Source organism: Ursus maritimus, unplaced genomic scaffold, assembly GCF_017311325.1.
Source record: "Ursus maritimus isolate PB19 unplaced genomic scaffold, ASM1731132v1 scaffold_18, whole genome shotgun sequence".
Lineage (NCBI taxonomy): Eukaryota > Metazoa > Chordata > Mammalia > Carnivora > Ursidae > Ursus > Ursus maritimus.
Window position 1 is genome coordinate 37,376,867 of NW_024424230.1, and position 20,856 is coordinate 37,397,722.

At 36.4% G+C, this 20,856-nt stretch overlaps 1 protein-coding gene across 4 annotated transcripts in view; it reads left to right on the plus strand.

Moving 5' to 3' along the window:
- The window catches only part of NOL4 (nucleolar protein 4), a 388,144-nt gene that overhangs the window by 273,756 nt on the left and 93,532 nt on the right, over positions 1-20,856 (plus strand). For 2 of the 4 annotated variants that reach the window (XM_040632608.1, XM_008691064.2), the window contains 2 exons: positions 1,942-2,121; positions 20,467-20,580. In XM_040632608.1, the coding sequence (XP_040488542.1) occupies positions 1,942-2,121; positions 20,467-20,580 (294 nt within the window). Of the gene's footprint in view, positions 1-1,941; positions 2,122-2,832; positions 3,025-20,466; positions 20,581-20,856 lie in introns of all 4 variants that reach the window. The other 2 variants (XM_008691056.2, XM_008691069.2) reach the window with 2 other exon arrangements.

The window sequence follows — 20,856 nt, forward strand, 5'->3', positions numbered from 1 at the left end:
GATAGTGCTTAATTCTGTGTCAAATGCCATAGTACATTAAGAGTTCACAGTTTAGAGAAACATTAAAGTAGACTGAGATAGAAGAGGGAATCTTGATGGAAATTGAATTTACTTGGATTGGCCTTGAAAGCTAGTTTTATTTTCAACAGTGAGAGAGACAGGAAATGACACTCCAGCTAAGAAACTGGATTTAGAGTTATGCAAATTTCAGTTTATATTATAGAAGGAAAAATTGATTATGCTTTAGATTTAGATTCTGAATAGTCTCAGATCTGTAAGACTGGGTCTTCTTTACCTAGTGGGACTAGAGGTATAAATCCGATGTCATTCCAGATGGTTCTGTTTATAGCAGACGGCTGGGTTGTGGATTTCACATGGCATGTAGAAAGAATATCTTAGCCCAACATATTTGTCTTCAGATAAGTGTATTGTAACATTTTTTAAATGTTGCACATTGGCATTAAAAATACATATATGGTGCATTTTTTCAAACCAATGGAATATTTGCCTTATATTTTATTAGGTAAATCTACCTTGTTAATTTAAAATATTATTATATTACAATAATATAAAACATGTTTTTTAAAATTTTACCTCTATTTTTTATGTCAGGGATCTATTCTAGTTTTATTCTTTCTCTGATTATGCAGTAATAATATATTAGCATGATCCTTACAAATTCTACACATGTTATCACACACAGGCATTTTTGAACACTGCTGATTTAAAATTTTCCATTGTGAGGTTCTTTCAAAAGCATTCAAAAACATTTTAGCTTTTTGATTTGAGGATGCTGCTGCTGTTTACAGAGATATTGTCCATTTCACTGAGGTCACCGATGTATCTAAGTTCTTATATGTGAAATTTGGGTTGTTAATCTGGCCTTACCATGATTGATTTCTGTACCATTCCAGACTCAATTGCAAAGGACTAAAACTCAGGCTTAGGCGAAGAAAAAATGAAGGGGGATGGGGTGTAGAAGAGTACAGTATCAAACAGCTGATGGGCTAATTTCAGGCACAGTTGAATCTAGAATCTCAGATGATGTTATTAGGAGTCTATTCTACTTAGCCTTGCTGGATTCAACTTGATCTCAGCTACCCAGAGGTAAAGCTGGGGCACAGCTGGGGTAGAGGAGGTTGCTGCCCTGGGATTGGTGCTCTCACCTGGGGGGGCAGAGGCTCTTTCTAAAAGGAAAAGGTGCTGCACAGACAAAGAAGTAGGAGATAGCACAGCAGGACCCATGGTTGGTCTTGAACACAATTATTGAGGTTCGTGAGAACTGTGTTGGTTGGCATTCATCTTCCATTAAGCATTAGGAAGCATTAAGCTTAACATAATTCGGAAGAAACCTGGTTTCTTTTTTCTAGACCAAAATTCGATGCGATCCTAAGACTCCCAGACAATTTAAAAACTGATTTTCAAGACATTGTCTTGTAATTAGCACCCCTAGTATCAATATTTTGTGTAGTCCTTGTTGGACAAATCAATTAACTATATTCACCCCTCAGTTTCCTTATCGGTTTAAAAAAATACTGACACGGTTAGATTGACTAAGGTCTGAGGTCATTTCTGTTTCTAAGAATATGTAATTCAATGATTCTGTCGCAAAGGTGATTACAGATTGGTTTTTCTTTCTTTTTTCTTAAAGTATGCATATTGAGTGGAAACTATCTTTGCTCTCCAAAAGCTAAATCTGATAGAACTTTCTGCAGTGATAGCAATGTTCCATGCAGCTCTTAAGCACTTGCAATGTAACTGGCATGACTGGGGAGATGGAGTTTTCATCTAATCTTCATTAATTTTGATTCAAATTAAAATAGCCACGACCCTGGGATTAACTTCTTTCAGCAAGACATTTGAGAAACCGTTGAAATTAAAAATGGAATTCATATGTTCTGCGATGAATGAAAAAGCAACAGTTTGCCCCTTTCTTTCCAGTCTCCTGCTCACAGCTACTCAAGCTACGACTCGGGCAAAAATGAGAGCGTAGACCGAGGTGCCGAGGACCTGTCTCTAAATAGGGGCGATGAGGATGAAGATGACCACGATGACCACGACGATTCTGAGAAAGTGAACGAGACGGACGGCGTGGAGGCCGAGCGGCTGAAAGCTTTTAATGTGAGTCCGGCCACCCTCCCCGTGGGGCTTACTTTTGACCACTTCACTTTCATGTTGTTGCTTGTTGGTAAATGTGGCTATTCTAGAGACATGTCTGTTTAATTTACAGAAGGATTTAAAAAGTACATGAAACACTCTTTGCCAACCAGACACCAGAATTGCTGTGTTTTGTTTAGAATTTTAAAGCCAAATGTGAGCTGAAAACTGGATTTGTGTTGTGTGAGTATGCATGTTTACCTAGTGGATGAGGGGGCCTCAGCTTATTCCTCGAAGAGTATGCCTGTCATCAGTTATTTCTCTTGCCTTCCCGGCTTATCTAATTATGCATGACAAAAGAGTCCATTGTTTTCAGAGATTAGTGTAGCAATGTAGCAGCTGCATTTATCATTAATGGAGAATTTTATGGGGTGCTTAATTGTCACAGTCTACTGTTATTTCCTGATTTTTTTCCCTACACGATAGTCTATACTTTTCTGTCTGTCTGTCTGTCTGTCTGCCTCTCTCTCTCTCTTTTCTCTCTATTTTTTTTAATCCAGCCATTTAGAAAGCCTTTAAAGGGTGTTTGCTTAAAATTTCTGGCTTTCCATTGCAAAGTTCTCCAGTGCATAAAGCAGAAAAGAGTATTTTCCTATCAGTAATCAAGACAGGAAGCTAGGAACAGCAGAGAGCAGTCCTCCAAACCCTTCTCCTCTGTCTCCCTCTTGCCAACAGATGTTTGTCAGGCTGTTTGTAGATGAAAACTTGGACCGAATGGTCCCAATCTCTAAGCAGCCCAAAGAAAAGATCCAGGCTATCATTGACTCATGCAGGCGACAATTCCCTGAGTATCAAGAGCGTGCCAGAAAACGTATACGTACTTACCTCAAGTCCTGCAGGCGGATGAAAAGAAGTGGTTTTGAGATGGTGAGTTTTGAATTAAAACACAGCCCTAGATTCCATCAAAATCCCACATGTAAACCATGACACTATTTTTTTTTTCATCTTAGTGTCTTTTTTATTTTTTCCATAATGTCAGGTCCAAGGGGTTTTTGTTCGCTTGTTTGTTTTCTTCCCCTTCTCCTTTTCATCTTTCCGAAGTATTTATCCCCTTGTTATTCAATAAGGAATGTCTGGTGAGACCAGCGCTCACAGGCACACATGCTACCTGGTACAGGAAATGAGGGGAATCTGAGTTCAAAGCCAATGAGATCCGGCATCTCACAAGTGTTTGTTTTCTGTCACTACTAAAGCTGATATAAGTTTAACCTTCAGTTGAAGCACGAGTCGTTGCTTTAGGTGGCATGTGAGAACGGCTTTCTCTGGAAGCAAAGGAAATGGATGGATCCATCTAAATAATGCTGTTTTCATACCAATGGTTAACAAGTAGCAAGCCTTGAGAGTCAAGATCAGGGAATGACAATCCTCACGTGAAAACGAAGGCTCTGTTGTACTCAGTGTATCTGTGTGCTTGTGGTGACATGAGCTTTGCCATTCATCTGAGCTTTACAGATGGATGAGATTATGTTGGCATCAGGTTATTCATGGGTGGAAATCAGATATCAATGGTTTTCGAACTTTATTGTTTCACCTTGAGCTAATTGCTATTCCTAGAAATAGTGTATATGTTTACAATGTGTGTTTTTTTTAATTTTTGTTTTTTATGTACGGGAGCAAAAATGTATTAGAAATTTTCTGAAGCCATTTTTTTCCCTTCCTTGGCTCCATCAAAGCCAAGACTGTTGGTGTTTGTGCTCAGTGCCTGTAATGTGTTAGCTGTGAAGGGGTGGCATTGGGGAAGCTGGGAGACGTTTCAGAGATGTCATGTAGGACAAATAGGTTCTTAGATCTAAATGAAATGACAAAAGCAATAAATCTACTATCAATTCTTCTTCATTGTCTTGTAAAAATACCTTCGATATTTTTTCTTTTTCTTTTTTTTTTTTTTTTTGAGAGAGAGAGAGAGAGACAGAGCTGGGGGGGAGGGGCAGAGGGAGAAGGAGAGAGAGAATCTTAAGCAGGCTCTACACCCAGTGGGGAGCCCCATGCAGGGGCCAATCTCAAGACTCTACGCACATGACCTGAGCCTAAATCAAGAGTCTAACGTTTAACCCACTGAGCCACCCAGGTGCCCTCCTTTGATATTCTTTAAAACAGTATGACTTTATAGAGAGGCAGTCTGCCTAGATGGTACCAAGCATAAGGTTCCGTCACCAGGGAGCCTCGTTTGGAGTTCTGGATCCCCCACCTTGTAGCTGTGTGACTGGGAAGTTACTTCAGTTACCTGTACTCAGATGCCTCTTCTACAAGTGCTGACTCCTAATTTAGAAAGTTGTGAGAATTCTATAAGTTGTCACTTGTAAAGCTCTACAAACCATTTCTGACACTTAGTAACCACTCAATAGATCTTAACTGTGAAAATATTTTCAAATGTTAATCTATCATCTGATAAAAGGTTCCCAAACTGTTTGTATCGAAAATCACAGAATACTCCATGTAAGTTCTTGTTTACTTCTCAGAATAATAACTATATTGAAGCCAGTTTGTAGTGCATAAGTCATTTAAAAATCAAAATGGCCTTGCTAGGCCTGATCACATTGAATTATGACAGCAGAGGTAGAAGAGAGTTTGATTGAAGAAAATAAAGCTATTTCTCCCATTACTGAATTATTTAGAATTTATTAGTACCTACTCAGTAAAAGAGAGATGATAGAGAGAAAAGGGTATCTAAACAGATGTAAGAGCCTAGAGTCCCGGCATTGACATTTGGTTCAGAACCACTTGGCAGCTGATGTAAAATTGCTATTGAACGTTAATATGTTTCTTTCAGAATACAATGTACAATATATACTTTTCTCTTTCAGGAGCAAAAAAGATGATATCATACATCGTTTTTTATTTTACCAGCATTTAGCATTTCTATTTGTTTTCCTAATCTTGTAATATTTTTTAGAGTTTCTTTGGTAAAATTTCTTATATTCCATTAATTATTCTTTACAAGAAAAAAATCATTGTCATGTAAAATTCTTAATTTCTCTCAGGCATATTTGAGACTTTCACAGGTTTTTCTATGATTGTATTGTATTCAATATGCACATCCATTTGTTGTACACCGTGTGCTATGCATAGAGAAGAACAAGAGTTGACTAATTCAAAGTCAAGTAGTTTTACAAACCAATCATAAAGAAATATGCTCTAAAGAAATGCTTTTCTCTTTAACTTATTTTTTATTTATTCATTTGTTCATTTATTCAATAACATATGTACCATTATACAAAGTAATAAGCAGAAATATTACTGATTTCTGATCAGTTAATTAGGAAAATATAACATGTTCCCTGATCATTATGATTCATGGAAGTGACAAGTTGTGGGAAGTTGAAATACTTAAGTAATAATATAAGGCCTAATATAATTAAATGTTAAGTGAACAACATGAATGAAAATTTATATACTAGGTTAGGGCTTTTTTTAATACATTTACTCAGGAATATACCACTGGAAATAACAAATCTATCATCCGGTTGACACTTGAGATTTTGATTTTTTTTTTTTTTTAATGTATTACTTCATTGTCATGGGGCATGGAGAGGATTATGTGTCATTTTGAATACATATCTAGAATAGAAAGGAAAATGTATGACTAGGGCAGATAGTAATTACAACTAAATTTTGTATGTGAATATTTTTTGCCCTCACTTTTTAAAATTAGATATAAAATAATATGCATAGTTTTTTTTTTAATTGAAACAGCATTAAATTAAAAAATCTTTCCTCTATTGTGTTTTGTGGAGGTAGACATGGGGATAAAAAGTCTCATTTTCAGCAAGTAGTCATTTTAACATACAAGTTATTGTGCAATACTTAACAGGTCAACTAGTCAACATAAGAATTTTTTAATATATTTGTAAAATGAAATTGTTCCATGAAGGATTTTTTTTTAATTTATTTATTTGACAGAGGGCATAAGCAGGGGGGGAGGGAGGCAGAAGGAGGAGCAGGCTCCCTACTGAGCAAGGAGCCTGATGCAGGACTCCATCCCAGAACCCTGGGATCATGACCCAAGCCGAAGGCAGATGCTCAACCAACTGAGCCACCCAGGTGCCCCATTTTAGGTTTGGTTAAGTGTAGGATTATTTGGTAGGAGATTCCAAAGTGGTGTTCAACAAGCTTATCTCTTCCAGTTATTTGGGGTGTCTAAGCCAGAAGACTCCTTAAGTAGAGTGAAACACAAAATATTGAATTATATGTATTCATTCAATTCAATTCAAAGGGGTAATCCCATAGAAGTGGCTCATCACAACATACATTAGTTGAGAATGTTGGCATTCACTTTTATTAATTTCCCACTGTCATTAATACAAGATAAATTATTATTAACCATGCATAGCTTAACTATGCATGGTTAATAATAATTATCCCTTAAGGATTTACATGTCAACACAAATACTTTTAATTGACTTCACTTAATGCATACAAATATTAGAGTAGGTATTTAAGCATTTTTATTTCACTAGAATTATCAAGACCCCCCGATCCTGATTGCTTAATTAGCCAAAATTTCATGCCATCACTCCATATAGTCTCTGTAATGGGTGAAGTACAATAACTGTATTACTATAGTTATATAGCAACTATGTTATTCAGTATTATGATTCTTTTCTGTACACTTTCACCAACTCACTGTCACCAATCCTTTCAAATCACAAAATCCTCCGTGTTGAATATCAAAGGGCATGTTTTATGAAAAATTTCATAAGTTTGACCCAGAGTACTGGTTTTAGTTTTCATTAGATTTTTAGAACCCAATGAATAAGTTAAGCAGCCATTAAATTAATCCTTTAACAAATACATCCAATTGTTACTGATTCATTTGTGCAGCTTTGACTCTCAAATTCCTTTAACTAGTTTTCTAAGGAATATCTGTTGATTGTTCTAGGGAAAAAAATGTGTTTCTTCAAGATTTCCTGATCTTAAATTCAGGAGCACATATAACAGATAAGATCATAAAAGCCAAACTTTATGAACAAGGTGGGATTGGTCCATACCCAAGTATAGTCTGTGTTATGTGATGTGGTTTCTCTCTTTGTGTTCTGAGCTTCTATTGTTAGAGACTGTTCCACCAGGCTGCATTTGTTTACATGTATTTTTTATAAAACTCAGAAGATCTTTAGGGGAGCCCTTGTAAGACACTTGCGGCCCATCATTCCTACAGTATCTGAGAAAATTGTGCCACTCTACCAAAATAGATCAGGTAGCCTAGATATTTGAATTCAATAAATTCAGTGTCTTGAAAAATTACCTGTTTACTTCCTTTTACATATTATGCGATTAACTATTTGAAGATATTGGTCTATGACATTTTTGTAATATTTTGCTAAGGATGTTGTCCACTAGGCTACTAAATGTCCATACTAAATTACCTTATTTCAGAAACTTCTTTTAGAATGTAATACAAGAAAAAAAGTGCTTCTCCTATGGAGATAGAATGCTTTTCGTTTTCTCTTTACTAGGACAATGCAACTGAATTTGTTCACTTTTGTGCCTCACTGCCAGCAAGTTCAGAGCCAAAGTTTATCTGAAATCCTAGTTCTCTTTTTGTTTAATTATGCATAGAGTATATATTTCTTTGGTGGCTCTAATATCTATTTTAGGGGGAACATGAGTTATAAGTTAAAAAAAAATAAATCTAGGGGCGCCTGGGTGGCTCAGTTGTTAAGCGTCTGCCTTTGGCTCAGGGCGTGATCCTGGCATTCTGGGATCGAGCCCCACATCAGGATCCCCCACTGGGAGCCTGCTTCTTCCTCTCCCACTCCCCCTGCTTGTGTTCCCTCTCTCGCTGGCTGTCTCTCTCTCTGTCAAATAAATAGATAAAATCTTAAAAAAAAATAAATCTGATTATGGAAACACCATATTTTAATACCATAATCAAAGTTCTTTATTATTTCTTTTTAATTACATTCTATAGTGCCCTCCTCAGCTATTTTGATATCTGCTCTTTTGAGCTTATGACTCTTTCATCAGAAAAGAAGTAATGTTTTGGAAATAGTACCTTTTTTTTAGGGAATTTCACTAATTACATCATTTGCCTCTAGTTATCTAATGCAGATGATAGTAGAGAGATCGGAATTTGTTTTCAATTTAAAACTCCCCTGATATGAGCATTGCAAAAGCTATGGTGACACTTGCTGTTCATTCTTTAGCAAAGGGAGAGATTATAAAAATGAATTAAAGTGCTTCTTTAAACTAAAACTTTGATTGGAGATAAACCCATCCCTTCATACAAGGTCATGATTAAAAACTCTATAGTAACCCGTGCATTAATCACGTTATTATTCCTACAACTGTGTAGGTTTCTGTCTTTGTGACTAGTTAACTTAATGATGCTAATTAATTAGCAAACACATTCTGCTTGAATTCCCCACCTGCTACTTGTACCAACTTTTGGTCTCTTTTTTATAAATGTCATCTACTATCCCCCGGGATATTTTCGTGCCATCTTCTGAGTTCTTTATTCATAGTATTTCTTTTTAATTACATCCTCTACTGTTTTCTTTAATAGTTTTTGCTATCTGAACTTTTGAATCCACAATTCTTTTACTTGCTCAGTTTCATGATCTGCATCTCGATTTCACTTTGGCCATTCTTAACATGGATGTACCTTAGTCTTAGTTATCAAAGAGTTTACACAGCAATCTTAAAAACTTTCACAATCATCTAAAATTTTTCAAATATCTGCCACTGTCTTTGCAGAGGAAATGTCCTCATTGTATTTGCCCCTGGGTGACCCTGAAGCCTCTGTTCCCCCATCATTCAGCCTCCTTCAGGACGTTGCTTCATCGGCCATCCCAACACTCACAGTTCCTGTTTTCCCTTTTCACTGAGAGAGGGAAACTTCTCTTCTGACTTAAAAAAAAAAAAAAAGTCCCCAGACTCCAAGAAAATATTTCATCTCTTGTCTCCTCTTCTGCAGTCTGAGACCACCTTTCTTTGCCAGTTTCCTGAAAGATTATTTTATACTCCCAGATCACACATATTACCACCAACTCCCTCAGTGGTCCCTCACATCAGATTCTGGTTCTCATGACCCTATTGAATTGGTTCTTTAAAAGATCACACAACTGCCTTTGTACCAGACCCAGACATTGCATCCTCGATGAAATCACCCCCATTTTCTTGAGGCTCTTGTTGCTCTCCCTCCTTATTTACCTTTGCTTTTGAGCCACTTGCTAAGATCCTGGGCTCGGCCATGTACCGCACCTTCCCCCGTCTGCAGGGGAAGGTCTGCTCTGTGTAAGCAGCTCTTGCCATAGAAGCCCAGTCATCTGCAGAGCTTTTGTATTTCGTTCCAAATGTCAGCCAGATGTTGGACAAATGTATTGTTCTATCCGCAAGGAACTCTTTGTATTCTCCATCATTCATCCTCTCCACTGGTCTTTCACCTCATCTACCAAATCACCAGTAAATTCTTCTTGACTTGCCTCTTGTAATAGCGCCATTATTTCATTTACAGCAGTGCTCATAAGCCTGGAATGAGACTGGATTCTTTCTTACACTTATGGCTTGCATCCTACCACTCACTGAATTCTGTTTATTCTTTCTTGGTTGTGATTCCTGAATCAGTCCAATAATTTTGACTTTTATCAGCTACCATTTTAGTTCTAGCCATTTCCTGCCTCATACCTATATTCTTACAGAATCCTAACTCACTTCTCTGTTTTCATCTTGTACTCCCTCCCTACCCTCTGTTCCCAGGCAGGGACAGAACTAGGATTTGTGACTAAAAGTTATAAAAGTTATGCCTTTCATTAAAAAAAATACAAAATTATGAGCAAAAAATTAAGTAGAAGGATGAATATTTATTTCCAGTTTAAAAAGATAACACACACAAAATTTTTCAAAAACAGAAGTCTTGAAGATTCAAACCCTTTTCCTTTGACATCTCTTGAGACAATTTTCAGACACACTTACATATACATACTTTCTGGCTTTCACTTGGCTTTTTTTTTTTAATATAGTTAGGTTTATTTGTCTTAATCTGCATTCCATCGTGGCCTCACCTGATATCGTGGTTAAAATAAAAAAATTTACATACAACATAGTACATTTATTGTACTATATAGTTTTTCATGTCGTGACAAATCCAGAGTCCTATATCTACCACCACAATACCAATACAGAAGAGTTCCCATTAACCTAAAAGTTCCTTTGTAGTAAACTTCCCTTTCCCTAAACATAGGAACCACTGATCTGTTTTCCATCTCTATAGTTTTGTCTTTTCCAGAATGTCATATAAATGGAATCATACAATATGTAGATTTTTAGGTCTAGCTTCTTGCACTTAGCAAAATGCATTTAAGATTTGTCCATGTTGTTGAATGAACCAATAGTTCATTCCTTTTTACTGTTGAGTATAGATAACCTTATTACATGGATATACCTTTCCTACCCAGAATGCTTAAAATTTCCAGAAACTCCGAGAGTTCCATCCAGTTGAGGGACTCTGGTATCTAAACTTCATTGACTATATGAGAAATCTACCTTTGCTCTTGGAATAGTCTTCCTTGATTCTGCCTTTGGTGATGTCAAACTTTTGCCATCTCAGAACAAATTCTAAATTTCTTACAATAATAGAGGTATGGCCTTTGGAAACTGAGAGACCTAGGTTCAATTCCTGTACAACTTTGTGTGATGTTTCTGAATCTCCAGTTTTCTAAAGGAGAGGGCTGTTGGAATATTATATATGATAATGTATATGAAATATTTAGCATATGATCTGGCCTCTTCCTACCCTTTCTTCTAATACACTTGATTATTGCATGCATTACCTTAAGCTATCACATGGGACTTCTGATACTTTGTATGTGCTCTTGTGGTCCACTGATTGTTCCTGACTCAGGGATCATGGGTACTGTTCTCTCATTACTTACTAAATATATTAAGGTTGAGGAATAATTAGAGTGTAAAGAATACAGCCAACATAGTTGTCAGAGTTACTTATCACTGGATCTTTTAGTTTTAGCAAAATGTTGGCCTAAGCCTTATGGAGTACCCCTCATACACTCCATCCCCCTTCCCTCTATAAATACAAAATAGTGAGTAGAATATAACAACTTTTTAAATACCTAGCCAAAATCAGAAGAAAGAAAAGGAAATCTGCAGGCTATGAACTTGATAGGAAACGCATAGCCAGAGTACTAAGCCCTTAATTTGATAGGGTAACAGACTAGCAAGGTAGAAAAACTGAATGTAGGCCAAAACAGGTCAGGGTTGCAGTCTAAATGCCCACTTCAGTTCAAGAAATGTGAATTTTGTAACCATAGAGGAACACAAACTGCAAAGTGTATGAATGGCTGGGAAGGGTTCCTCCCCTGTGAAAGGGGAATTAGAAACATCCACTTACGACTTTGACAAATAAAATGGCAGGTATTATAAGCATTAAAATTAAAACCTTCCTGGATGGGTTAAACAGCAGATAAGATTCAGCCAAAGAGAAAAATCAATAATCTGGAACATAGAACCGTGGAAATTACTTCTAGAAAGAAAAAGAAAAAGAGAAATAGGAAAAAAGAAGTTAAGATGGAAAATAGAATGATAAAGCTAGATTTGAAAGGCATTCCGGAAGAGACATTTGAATAACCACGTTCAGATGAGAAGGGAGAGTTTTTTAGAATTGAGTAGACCATTGAATTCTAAGAACAGAAGAATAGACCAGTGCTGAGCAGTGTAAATAAAAAGAAATCTGTATCTGTGTACATCATAGTGAAACCACAGCAGACCCAAGAAATCCTTAAATGTCGCTATGAAGAAACAAGAGATTATCTTAAACAGAAAAACAGAATGAATATACCTCTTGTCCTCAAAATAGATGCCATAAGACTGTCTACAAAGGACTAAGGAAAAACAGTCTTGATTTTGTTTCGGGTTTTTTGTTTTGTTTTGTTTTGGTTTTTTAGAGAAACTACTTTTAATTCACAAATCAATGCCCAGCTAACTTCTGCTTCCAGAGTAAGAAACAAAGAACTACCTCAGACAATGACCAAGGTTACCATTCATAGATTGTCTGTGGAAGAGCTGAAATGTCCTCCAAGCAGAGGGAAGCTGAGCCCTGAAGGAAACAATGGAAAATTAGAGCATTGCTGATAAAATCTGAAGAAAAACACCTTGATTTCATAGTCCGTGGATCTTGGTTCTTAGACCTGCTTTGCCAGTCATTACTCTTAGACCTTGTATCCCTGAGCTTCAGTTTCCTCCTGGGAAAAACGGAAACAAATAGCATTTTTTTCATACATGAAAACCAGTGTCATTTGAAATAACAAATGTAAAAAGTCCTACCAAGCCTAGTACCCAGTATCTGAGGAACATGATAAAATGCAATCTAATTTGAAATTGCGTCCCATGGCTCCCTTCACTGGAAAACCCTCTGGATTGTCTGGATTGTCTCAATCTGGATTGTCTCAATCTCTTTTTTTTTTTTTTTTAAGATTTTATTTATTTATTTGACAGGGAGAGAGACAGCCAGTGAGAGAGGGAACACAAGCAGGGGGAGTGGGAGAGGAAGAAGCAGTCTCCCAGCGAAGGAGCCTGATGTGGGGCTCGATCCCATAATGCCGGGATCACGCCCTGAGCCGAAGGCAGACGCTTAACGACTGAGCCACCCAGGTGCCCCTGTCTCAATCTCTTGAACGAGTTGGAGGACTAAATCAAATATGTCTTTATCTATTTAGTCCTCACTTCTTGCTAAAAGCAGCCTTAAATCTCTCTTTCTTCTGTGTGCAAATTGTACTTCGTGGTACCTCTTTTGTAGTTTTATCCTGTCTTCCATTGCTGTTATTTATAAACGGGCCTTAGCTCCTTTACAGGAAGTTCTGTTCCTTGAGTACTACGCCGCTTACCTTGTTCATGTCCGTATCACCTACAGTGTTTTACACAGAGTGCAATTAATTGCTCATGAAAGCTGCTCAGTCCATGTTCAGTTCAACTGAATTGATATTGTCGAATGAAAGACGGATGAATGAATGGACATTTACTAATGTGTTACTTTGTGGTAGAAATTAGCTGAGAGATAAGCTAATTTTTATTGTGTGCTATGTGTTTCATAGTATTCAGCATTTGGCATTTCAATTTGAAAAGTGACTGCTAACTGAAAATCTAATAGGGAAAAAAAAAATCTTCCTGAAGAAAAAAGTTACCTTAATTTTAACTCTTGTTAACTCTTTCAATACTGTTTTTAAAATATTTTCATTTATTTTGCAGTTTTTGAGCATAGGTAGTCCTATTAGCTGAATGGGTAGAATTTGTGTACAGTGTTGGGCTTCACAAATAAGCTATTAGGGGCAAAGAGGCCATGATTGACCATAATCATAAGCATATCTAGTCGCTGTTTTTCAGAATTAAAAGGTGTTTCCTAGTGGAGATTTAAAGAAGTAGTCACTTTGTTAAAAATTATGTCATTTCAGTTGATAATAATTTTTTCTTATCTTGGTCAAAGGTATTTTCAGATGGAATTAGCCAAACTGGGCTTCTCAGTATTAAATGTAAGACATTAAATCCTCATGTATTTGTGAGAGATCATTATTAAAGGCCAATAATGCTCTAAATTTAAGGCCGAAGTGCATACCATTAACTCATAATTATTATCAAAGCCTGGATGAAGGTTAATTAGCATTTTTGTTGAAATCACATTTTCAATCTCTTTTTAAATAGGTCTGGAGAATTTTCTCAAGAAATGGGAAGTTCAAGGATTCACACAGAGTTGGATCCATGGGGTCAGATATCAGGGCTTCTCTGCTCTCCTGTTTCTTAACTATGCTTCTCTTGTGTGTTAGCTTACTTCTCAGACAGGTCCTTGCTACCTTTTATGAAATGTTGCCATCAGTAGCTCTGAGCCTCTCTTCTTAAAACTTACTGTCCAAGAACTGTCTTCCAGCTCCAGATCCCCCTTCCCATGAAAGAACTTTGGTCCTATTAGATTGTATGTCCATCCTTAGATCAGCCACTGAGAATAAAGGGATGAGCTCTCATGATCGTCCACACCTACGTCATGGCGAGGGTCAATGAGACTCTTTGCTCATTATTTCTACCAAAACCAAATAGGGTGGGGAAAGAACTACTGAACTCTGATTTTAGTGCACATCCACAAGTCTTATCTGAAATCTTGCAACATATGTGGTCCAAAATTCAGAACTTTTCAGATTTGGGGCCCATGACAGAGTATATACTCTAGTTATTGTATAATACTTGCAACAGGGTCTGGGAAAGCATCTCATAGACAAATATATTAGTATTTCTGCCATAAAAGATACGAATATTCACAGAAAGTAGAAAAAGGAAAGATTATTAAGTATTCTCATGTCAATTTTTTTCTGCCAAATTTCCCCAAATTTATTGAACTCTGAATTTATACAAGATGAACAGAGTTGTGATATAAGGTTGTGTGTCTGTAATTGACATACTTTATTGCATGTGTATTACAGCCTACATGCTGGGCATATATTAGCTTGTAAACTATGGTAGCAGAGACAGTATTGATACTGTTTATATATTTGAACTTGGCACAGTTCCTGACATATAGAATGTGCTCATTAAATATGTTTGTTGAATAGATAAGTGAAGATATCAGTGACTTTATGTACATTACTTCATCATGGAATTGTAACAATTATCCTATGATATAGAGATTATTTTTCCTATTCATAACTTACTGAATGAACCTTAGTTCTGCCATTTGTAAAAATGGAAATAATGATACCTGCCAAGATGAGTGAGGCTCAGAGAGAGTAAATAGCAAAAGCGGACAGACCAATTGCAAGTAGCTGATTTCATAATAACATCCAGGTCAGTCACTTCATTGCTTAACTATTTACTTTATTCCCCTGATGTATACAAATGAAGCTACTTGGTTCATAGAAGGGATCTTCCCTTCAGAGTTACGATTTTCTTTTCTTTTTTTTTAAGATTTTATTTATTTATTCGACAGAGAGAGAGACAGCCAGCGAGAGAGGGAACACAAGCAGGGGGAGTGGGAGAGGAAGAAGCAGGCTCATAGCGGAGGAGCCTGATGCGGGGCTCGATCCCAGAACGCCGGGATCACGCCCTGAGCCGATGGCAGACGCTTAACGACTGCGCCACCCAGGCGCCCCAAGAGTTAAACTTTTCTACACAGCCTGTAACAATTATCCCTTTAGGCGTAGATATACCATTTGGGGGAGATAGAATATCCATATCATCTTAACTGCAGAATTTCTAAGTTATGTATTTTATGAAATAACAAGATTAGGAAAAGTGATCTTAGTGTAGGGCCCTATGTAAACTGACTACTGAATCATTTGCTTTAGCTATTTTGAAAGAGCTCATTCTATATAGAATCTTGGGTGGATGTGCCGTTGCTCCCAATGTAACCTCATTTAGCACTTGATCTGGTAATGCTTACACCCTGGATGCTAGTGAGCCTTGCCACTCATAAGTACTATTAGCCCATGAATAGAGTCTTAGAGTCATGATTTCTTTTTACTTTTTTAAAAACTGTAAACAACCTGGAGCATCCTAAATGTGTGGCAGAAATGCAGAGGACTCTAACATTGTTTAGTTTATAGTTTTAAGACCCCAAAAATGGAATGGTTTGTTGGTGTGGTGGTAAGTTTTCCATGTATATATAAGGAAAGGCCCCTTTACGTTGTGCCAACAGCAATCACATCTTAAGCTCCCAATTAAAATGTGACTCTTTCAACTCCAAAAGTTCCATGCGACAATTTAGCCATCTGTTTAATGAAACAACCGCCACTGATATGGTCATAGATAATTATTACAATAAGAACAGTGCTAGGGAGAGATCAGCTCATCCCAGTTGAGGATGACAGTTAATTACGAAGAGATAATTAGTGAAGGTGTTTCGCGTTGTTTCATCTTCAGGGTAAGAAATAGGTAACATCTCACTCTAGGTATAGATCATGTGGAGTGTATGATTATATACATCTTTGAATCATTATTTTTGGATCTTATAAGATATAAACCAAATAGTGTATTTATTGAGCTATATTCAACCAGAAGGAGAAGTGTTGTTTTTCATAAATTATCTATTGAGTTCTATGCATTGGAGGGTTTTTTTTGTCAAAATATTCTTCAGTTATTACATGGAGGCTTTTGTGTTCTCTGGCCACTTTGACTGATGTAAGAGGGAATGTTCAGCACTTATCCCTGGTGGAATCCAGGACGAGAGCCCTTAACACATTCTGCTAATTACCTGCCAGGAAGACCCTAGTGCGGCAATATTAGACTAAGCTCTGTGCTATCAAATGTGATGAAGGAAAGTAGAGTTCTGGCAAAGATTGTTCTCAAAACTCACACCAAACAATAGTTTTAAATTCCTCTATGATAACATTGCTTTGATAAGGAGCAAAATTGATTAATTTCCTTCTCACTATCTTGGTTTAAGTACTTCTGAGCTGTGAAATAGATAAAAGCCAAATTATGGAGGAACAATACACAAAAGACTCTCATTTTTAGTATCTTCGTGCCAGGAGCAGCGTAACGGAGCTCTGTGTGTTGGGAGGAGCGTTGGCATTCGTTATTGGCTCCTCAATATTAGAACCAAGGGGATTTTTAACAGATTGCCTCCCAGGAAAGAAAGAACTCTGCCTGGCTCCTCATTCTCATTTTGGGCACAAGACTAAGCTTTTCTTATGTTTCATACACAGTCATTTCTTGGCACTCCTGGTTTCTCCAACATGAGATTCTTGTGAATTTATATTGCATCCATTTAGAACATGTGACAGAACTGAGCTAAGTCACATTTATTTTTGTGCTCTTAATGAAGAAAGGTTTTAAAGAATCAATAGGAAAATATATTAGGAGAATCTCAGTGCCTTTAAGAGGAGAATTTTAGTGAGATCTGAATATACTCTTTCCTTAAATGCAAATAGAGTTAGCTGTAAATGGATTCCTCTGTAGGACCGTGTAGTATTTAAGGTCTCTAGCTTTGTTCAAGCTTACTGGGACTTTAGTTGTGAACTGAGAATAATTCTTTACTAGGAATTATTATTCGTAATTTATCATCAGATTTAGATATAAATCCAGGTGTTTCCACATACATAGCTGATCTCAGGCAAGTTATATAATCTCTCAGAACGTCAATTTATTTTTCATCTAAAATATGAATATTACAAGTACTTTTCTCAAGGGTTGTTTGGAAAACTAAATTAGATAATGAATCTAAGCTGCTTGTTTTAATGCCTGGCCATCCCAACACTCAATATGAATTAGGTATTATCAATATTTATCTAAAAATTAAATTAGGATGGTACCAGTTTTCTACTGAGAGGTACATATTTCATTATGTACTTAAGTTATAGTAAATTCTTTGAAAAATACATGTCTGTTTCTTAAATTGTAATATAGATTTATTCATTTTGCCTTTCTTTCCAATGAGCACGTATTAATTGTAATACATACATGTAAAGGATTAGCTTTGGTCTGCTTATTGTTTAGTTGAGCGCAACAGGGCATGTGTATAAGGAGTTTTTTTTATACTTTATATTAATGATAAACTACATCGAAGTAGTAAGTATACAACAGAATTTAGAGAGTAGAAGGGTTGAGAATTGGGAGACATGAACCCTGGGTTGTATATCCAGTCAATTTGTCCTTTGGTAAATCACTTCACTTTTCTGGGTTTCAGTTTCTTTAAACTTTAGTGAAGAAACTTGTATTGAGTGATTTCTGTGGCTGTTTATAGTTATCAAGTTATAATTCTACAATAAACTCAGAACAACTCCGTTTTCAAAATTATACTATTTAACTACTGGTAATGTCTATCACGTATCTTTGCTTCTACTTATTTGTTTCCACTTAATAGGAAAGAGTACATGATTGCTTTATCTTGAAGTTGATTTTTTTCCCGAAATCTTGAAATATTAGGCTATCCAGTGACCTTAAAAATGATCTAACCCCATTCAGCCAGGGCATTCTAGTTTCTGAGAAGACCAATTTCCGTATCTGGAAAAGACAAAACTCTCCTCATCATTTTCTTTGAAAAGGATATCATATAAATTATAATGCCTAACAACTTTTACTATTCTAATGAAAGTTATTTCCCATTTTCTTTTTTAAAAATTAAAAAAAATTAAAAGAAAATACTAATTTTAATTACAGGGATATTTTACCTTCTGTTCTCCTGTTCAACAGACTTTTATGCATTTACGAAGATGTGTATTTATTACTTTAATTGAATCAGCTTAGTAAAGTTCCATAGCTTTATAAATTCCTGATTTTGAATGGAGCTACCTGATGGAGAAACATAAAGATAATGAAGAGCAGAAATACATCTCTCTGAATTTCATATGACTATCAATAATTGGATCAAGAAAAGAGAGGCTGCTGATGTTTTATTTAGATTGTGTTAATTCAGTCCCTAGAACCAGATGAAAGGTCTAACAATATAGTTTATAATGATGTGAACTGTCACTTCTATTTGAGTAATGTTAGCTACAATCAAATAATTTTTCTTTTTCCATAATGGAATGTTCTTATTCTCATTTTTTCTATAACACCTTTGCCTCCAAACATAATTCAATCGAGAAAAACAACATTGTGTACCTAATTGCCAGGCAGCTTAGATTATAATTTTGAGCCGAGCTATGGCCAAAACTTTGCCCTTTCATGAGACACCGATTTTGTGGCTTAATATATTTTTGGTTCTGAGCTAGATTATCTTATCCATACTCAGGGAAGTACAGAATGAAGAAGCCATATGAATTTTGAAATTATATTTACAGCTTTATGGCAATTTATTTTTTTTTATTTTTAATTTTTTATCTGATTTGATCCTCCTCTCTTCCCAGCACACACTCCTGGCTTTCTGATTTCTTTCTGAAAATGCTGCCGCTGCATTTACCTGGCACCTCAGGGGCCTCTCTCTTTTCTTTCTTTTGCAAAAAATAGCATTTCCAGTATCTTAATGCGTTATTGTCAAGGTTGTCTAGGCATCACTCCAGGCATCTCATGGGGTTAGCAGTGGAGACAGTACCCTATACCTTTCCTACCTTTTGTCTACAGAGGTTTACTTTGGAGGTGGAAGCATGAGGAGGTCGGATGAGGCAGCTATAGAAATTGCTTCCTAGTTCAAGCAAGTTCAGAGCCTGGTCTCTTTATACGCTATACAAGTTCCACTGAGGAGTATCTGTGAAAGCACTCGTGGTCTGAATTTAGCCGTTCTTCAGTATTGAGATATAAACCCTACGGTTCGGTTTGCTAAAGCAAAGTTTACATGCTAGAGTTAGCAAAAATGAATCAAGTACCGTAAATGCATGCTCCTATTTACTTAAAAAAAATTAGAAGGTCTCTGTTAGGTTTCAGGCTTCTAATAAATGGCATTTATACATATTTGAGATTGAGGCTTTGAAAACTCGAAGGTGGCATGTCACTATATAGGCTAGCTTCCCAAAGGACATTTTTTATTTTCTAATTTCATATTTTGCTATCTTATCTGGCTTAATTGTCATGTTATTTCTTATCTATCATTTGCTTATCTTCATTAAAAAACTGTTCAATATCATTAAGCACTTCATCTTTCCATTAGATGATTTTGCATGTAATTATGGGAAAAGAAAATGGAAAACTTTTCTGATTATCACAAATGATATGGAGAATTGCAAACAAATTGAAGTTAATTATGAGCTTAGTTGGGGGGTTAATTAATTTCAATGTGGGCTACATAGAAGATGGATTTCCAACATGTATCTATTAAGTTAATAATATTAACTCCTATTTTATAAATAAAACATGTAGGTACACATACAGCTCATATCAAAACATCAAACTTTTATTACCTCGAAATTGGTCCAGGACTGACTTTTTAGTTTGTATTTAAACTGAAGTATTTTTGGAGGTTTTTAATCCTACCAATTGTGTCCCAGCTTCGAGTGTAAATATTCATATTTCATATTAAAATTGTTTAACATGGTCTGAGTGTCCGTCAGTTTTTCCAACTCTGTTTCAGCCTTGTCACTTGATTTTGTTTTGTTGTGCATCGTCATGTGTTATGAGAGAATTAAAGCACTTCTTTTACTTGCAAAACCCAGTCAGCATTTTGTCGCTGCCTATTCAAACTGCAGCTTAATGGCCCAGACTAACTATTTGTGACAGTGGAGCTGTGGGAATGAGCGATGGGTCTGAGTAGCGGCTATAGCTTTGACTTCTAACTAGCTTTCACTTCTCATCTTTGCAATTTCCATTCCCTCTTTTTATTGAAATAAGTTCGGTTGAAATAAATGGATACTCCTGCACATCCTGTGAGCTCTTCTGAGAATAGCATTGGTCTGTTAATAATTTTTCGTGTTTCTCTCTCTCTCTCTTTCTCTTTTTTTTTTTTAGTCTCGACCTATTCCTTCCCACCTTACTTCAGCAGTTGCAGAGAGTATCTTGGCTTCAGCCTGTGAGAGTGAGAGCAGAAATGCTGCCAAGAGGATGCGTCTGGATAGACCGCAGGTACTGGGGAGCCGTGGGGGCTGGCGTGCACCTTCGATAGCACACAAATACGGTTCATTTAGTCCAATTTAGGGAGAAGGGGAAAGACTCTTGAATGGATTTTGAAGTACACCAAGATATAGTTTTTGTGTCTTTATGATACGAATTTGAACTTGAAAATGCACATGCATGAGATCAGGAGGCATCCGTCAAATTTTCTGTGGTGAAAAATGGCCAACTGTAAAGTTAATGAGTCAGAATTCTGTTGAGTTTCCAATTCGCAGGCTAATTGCTTAT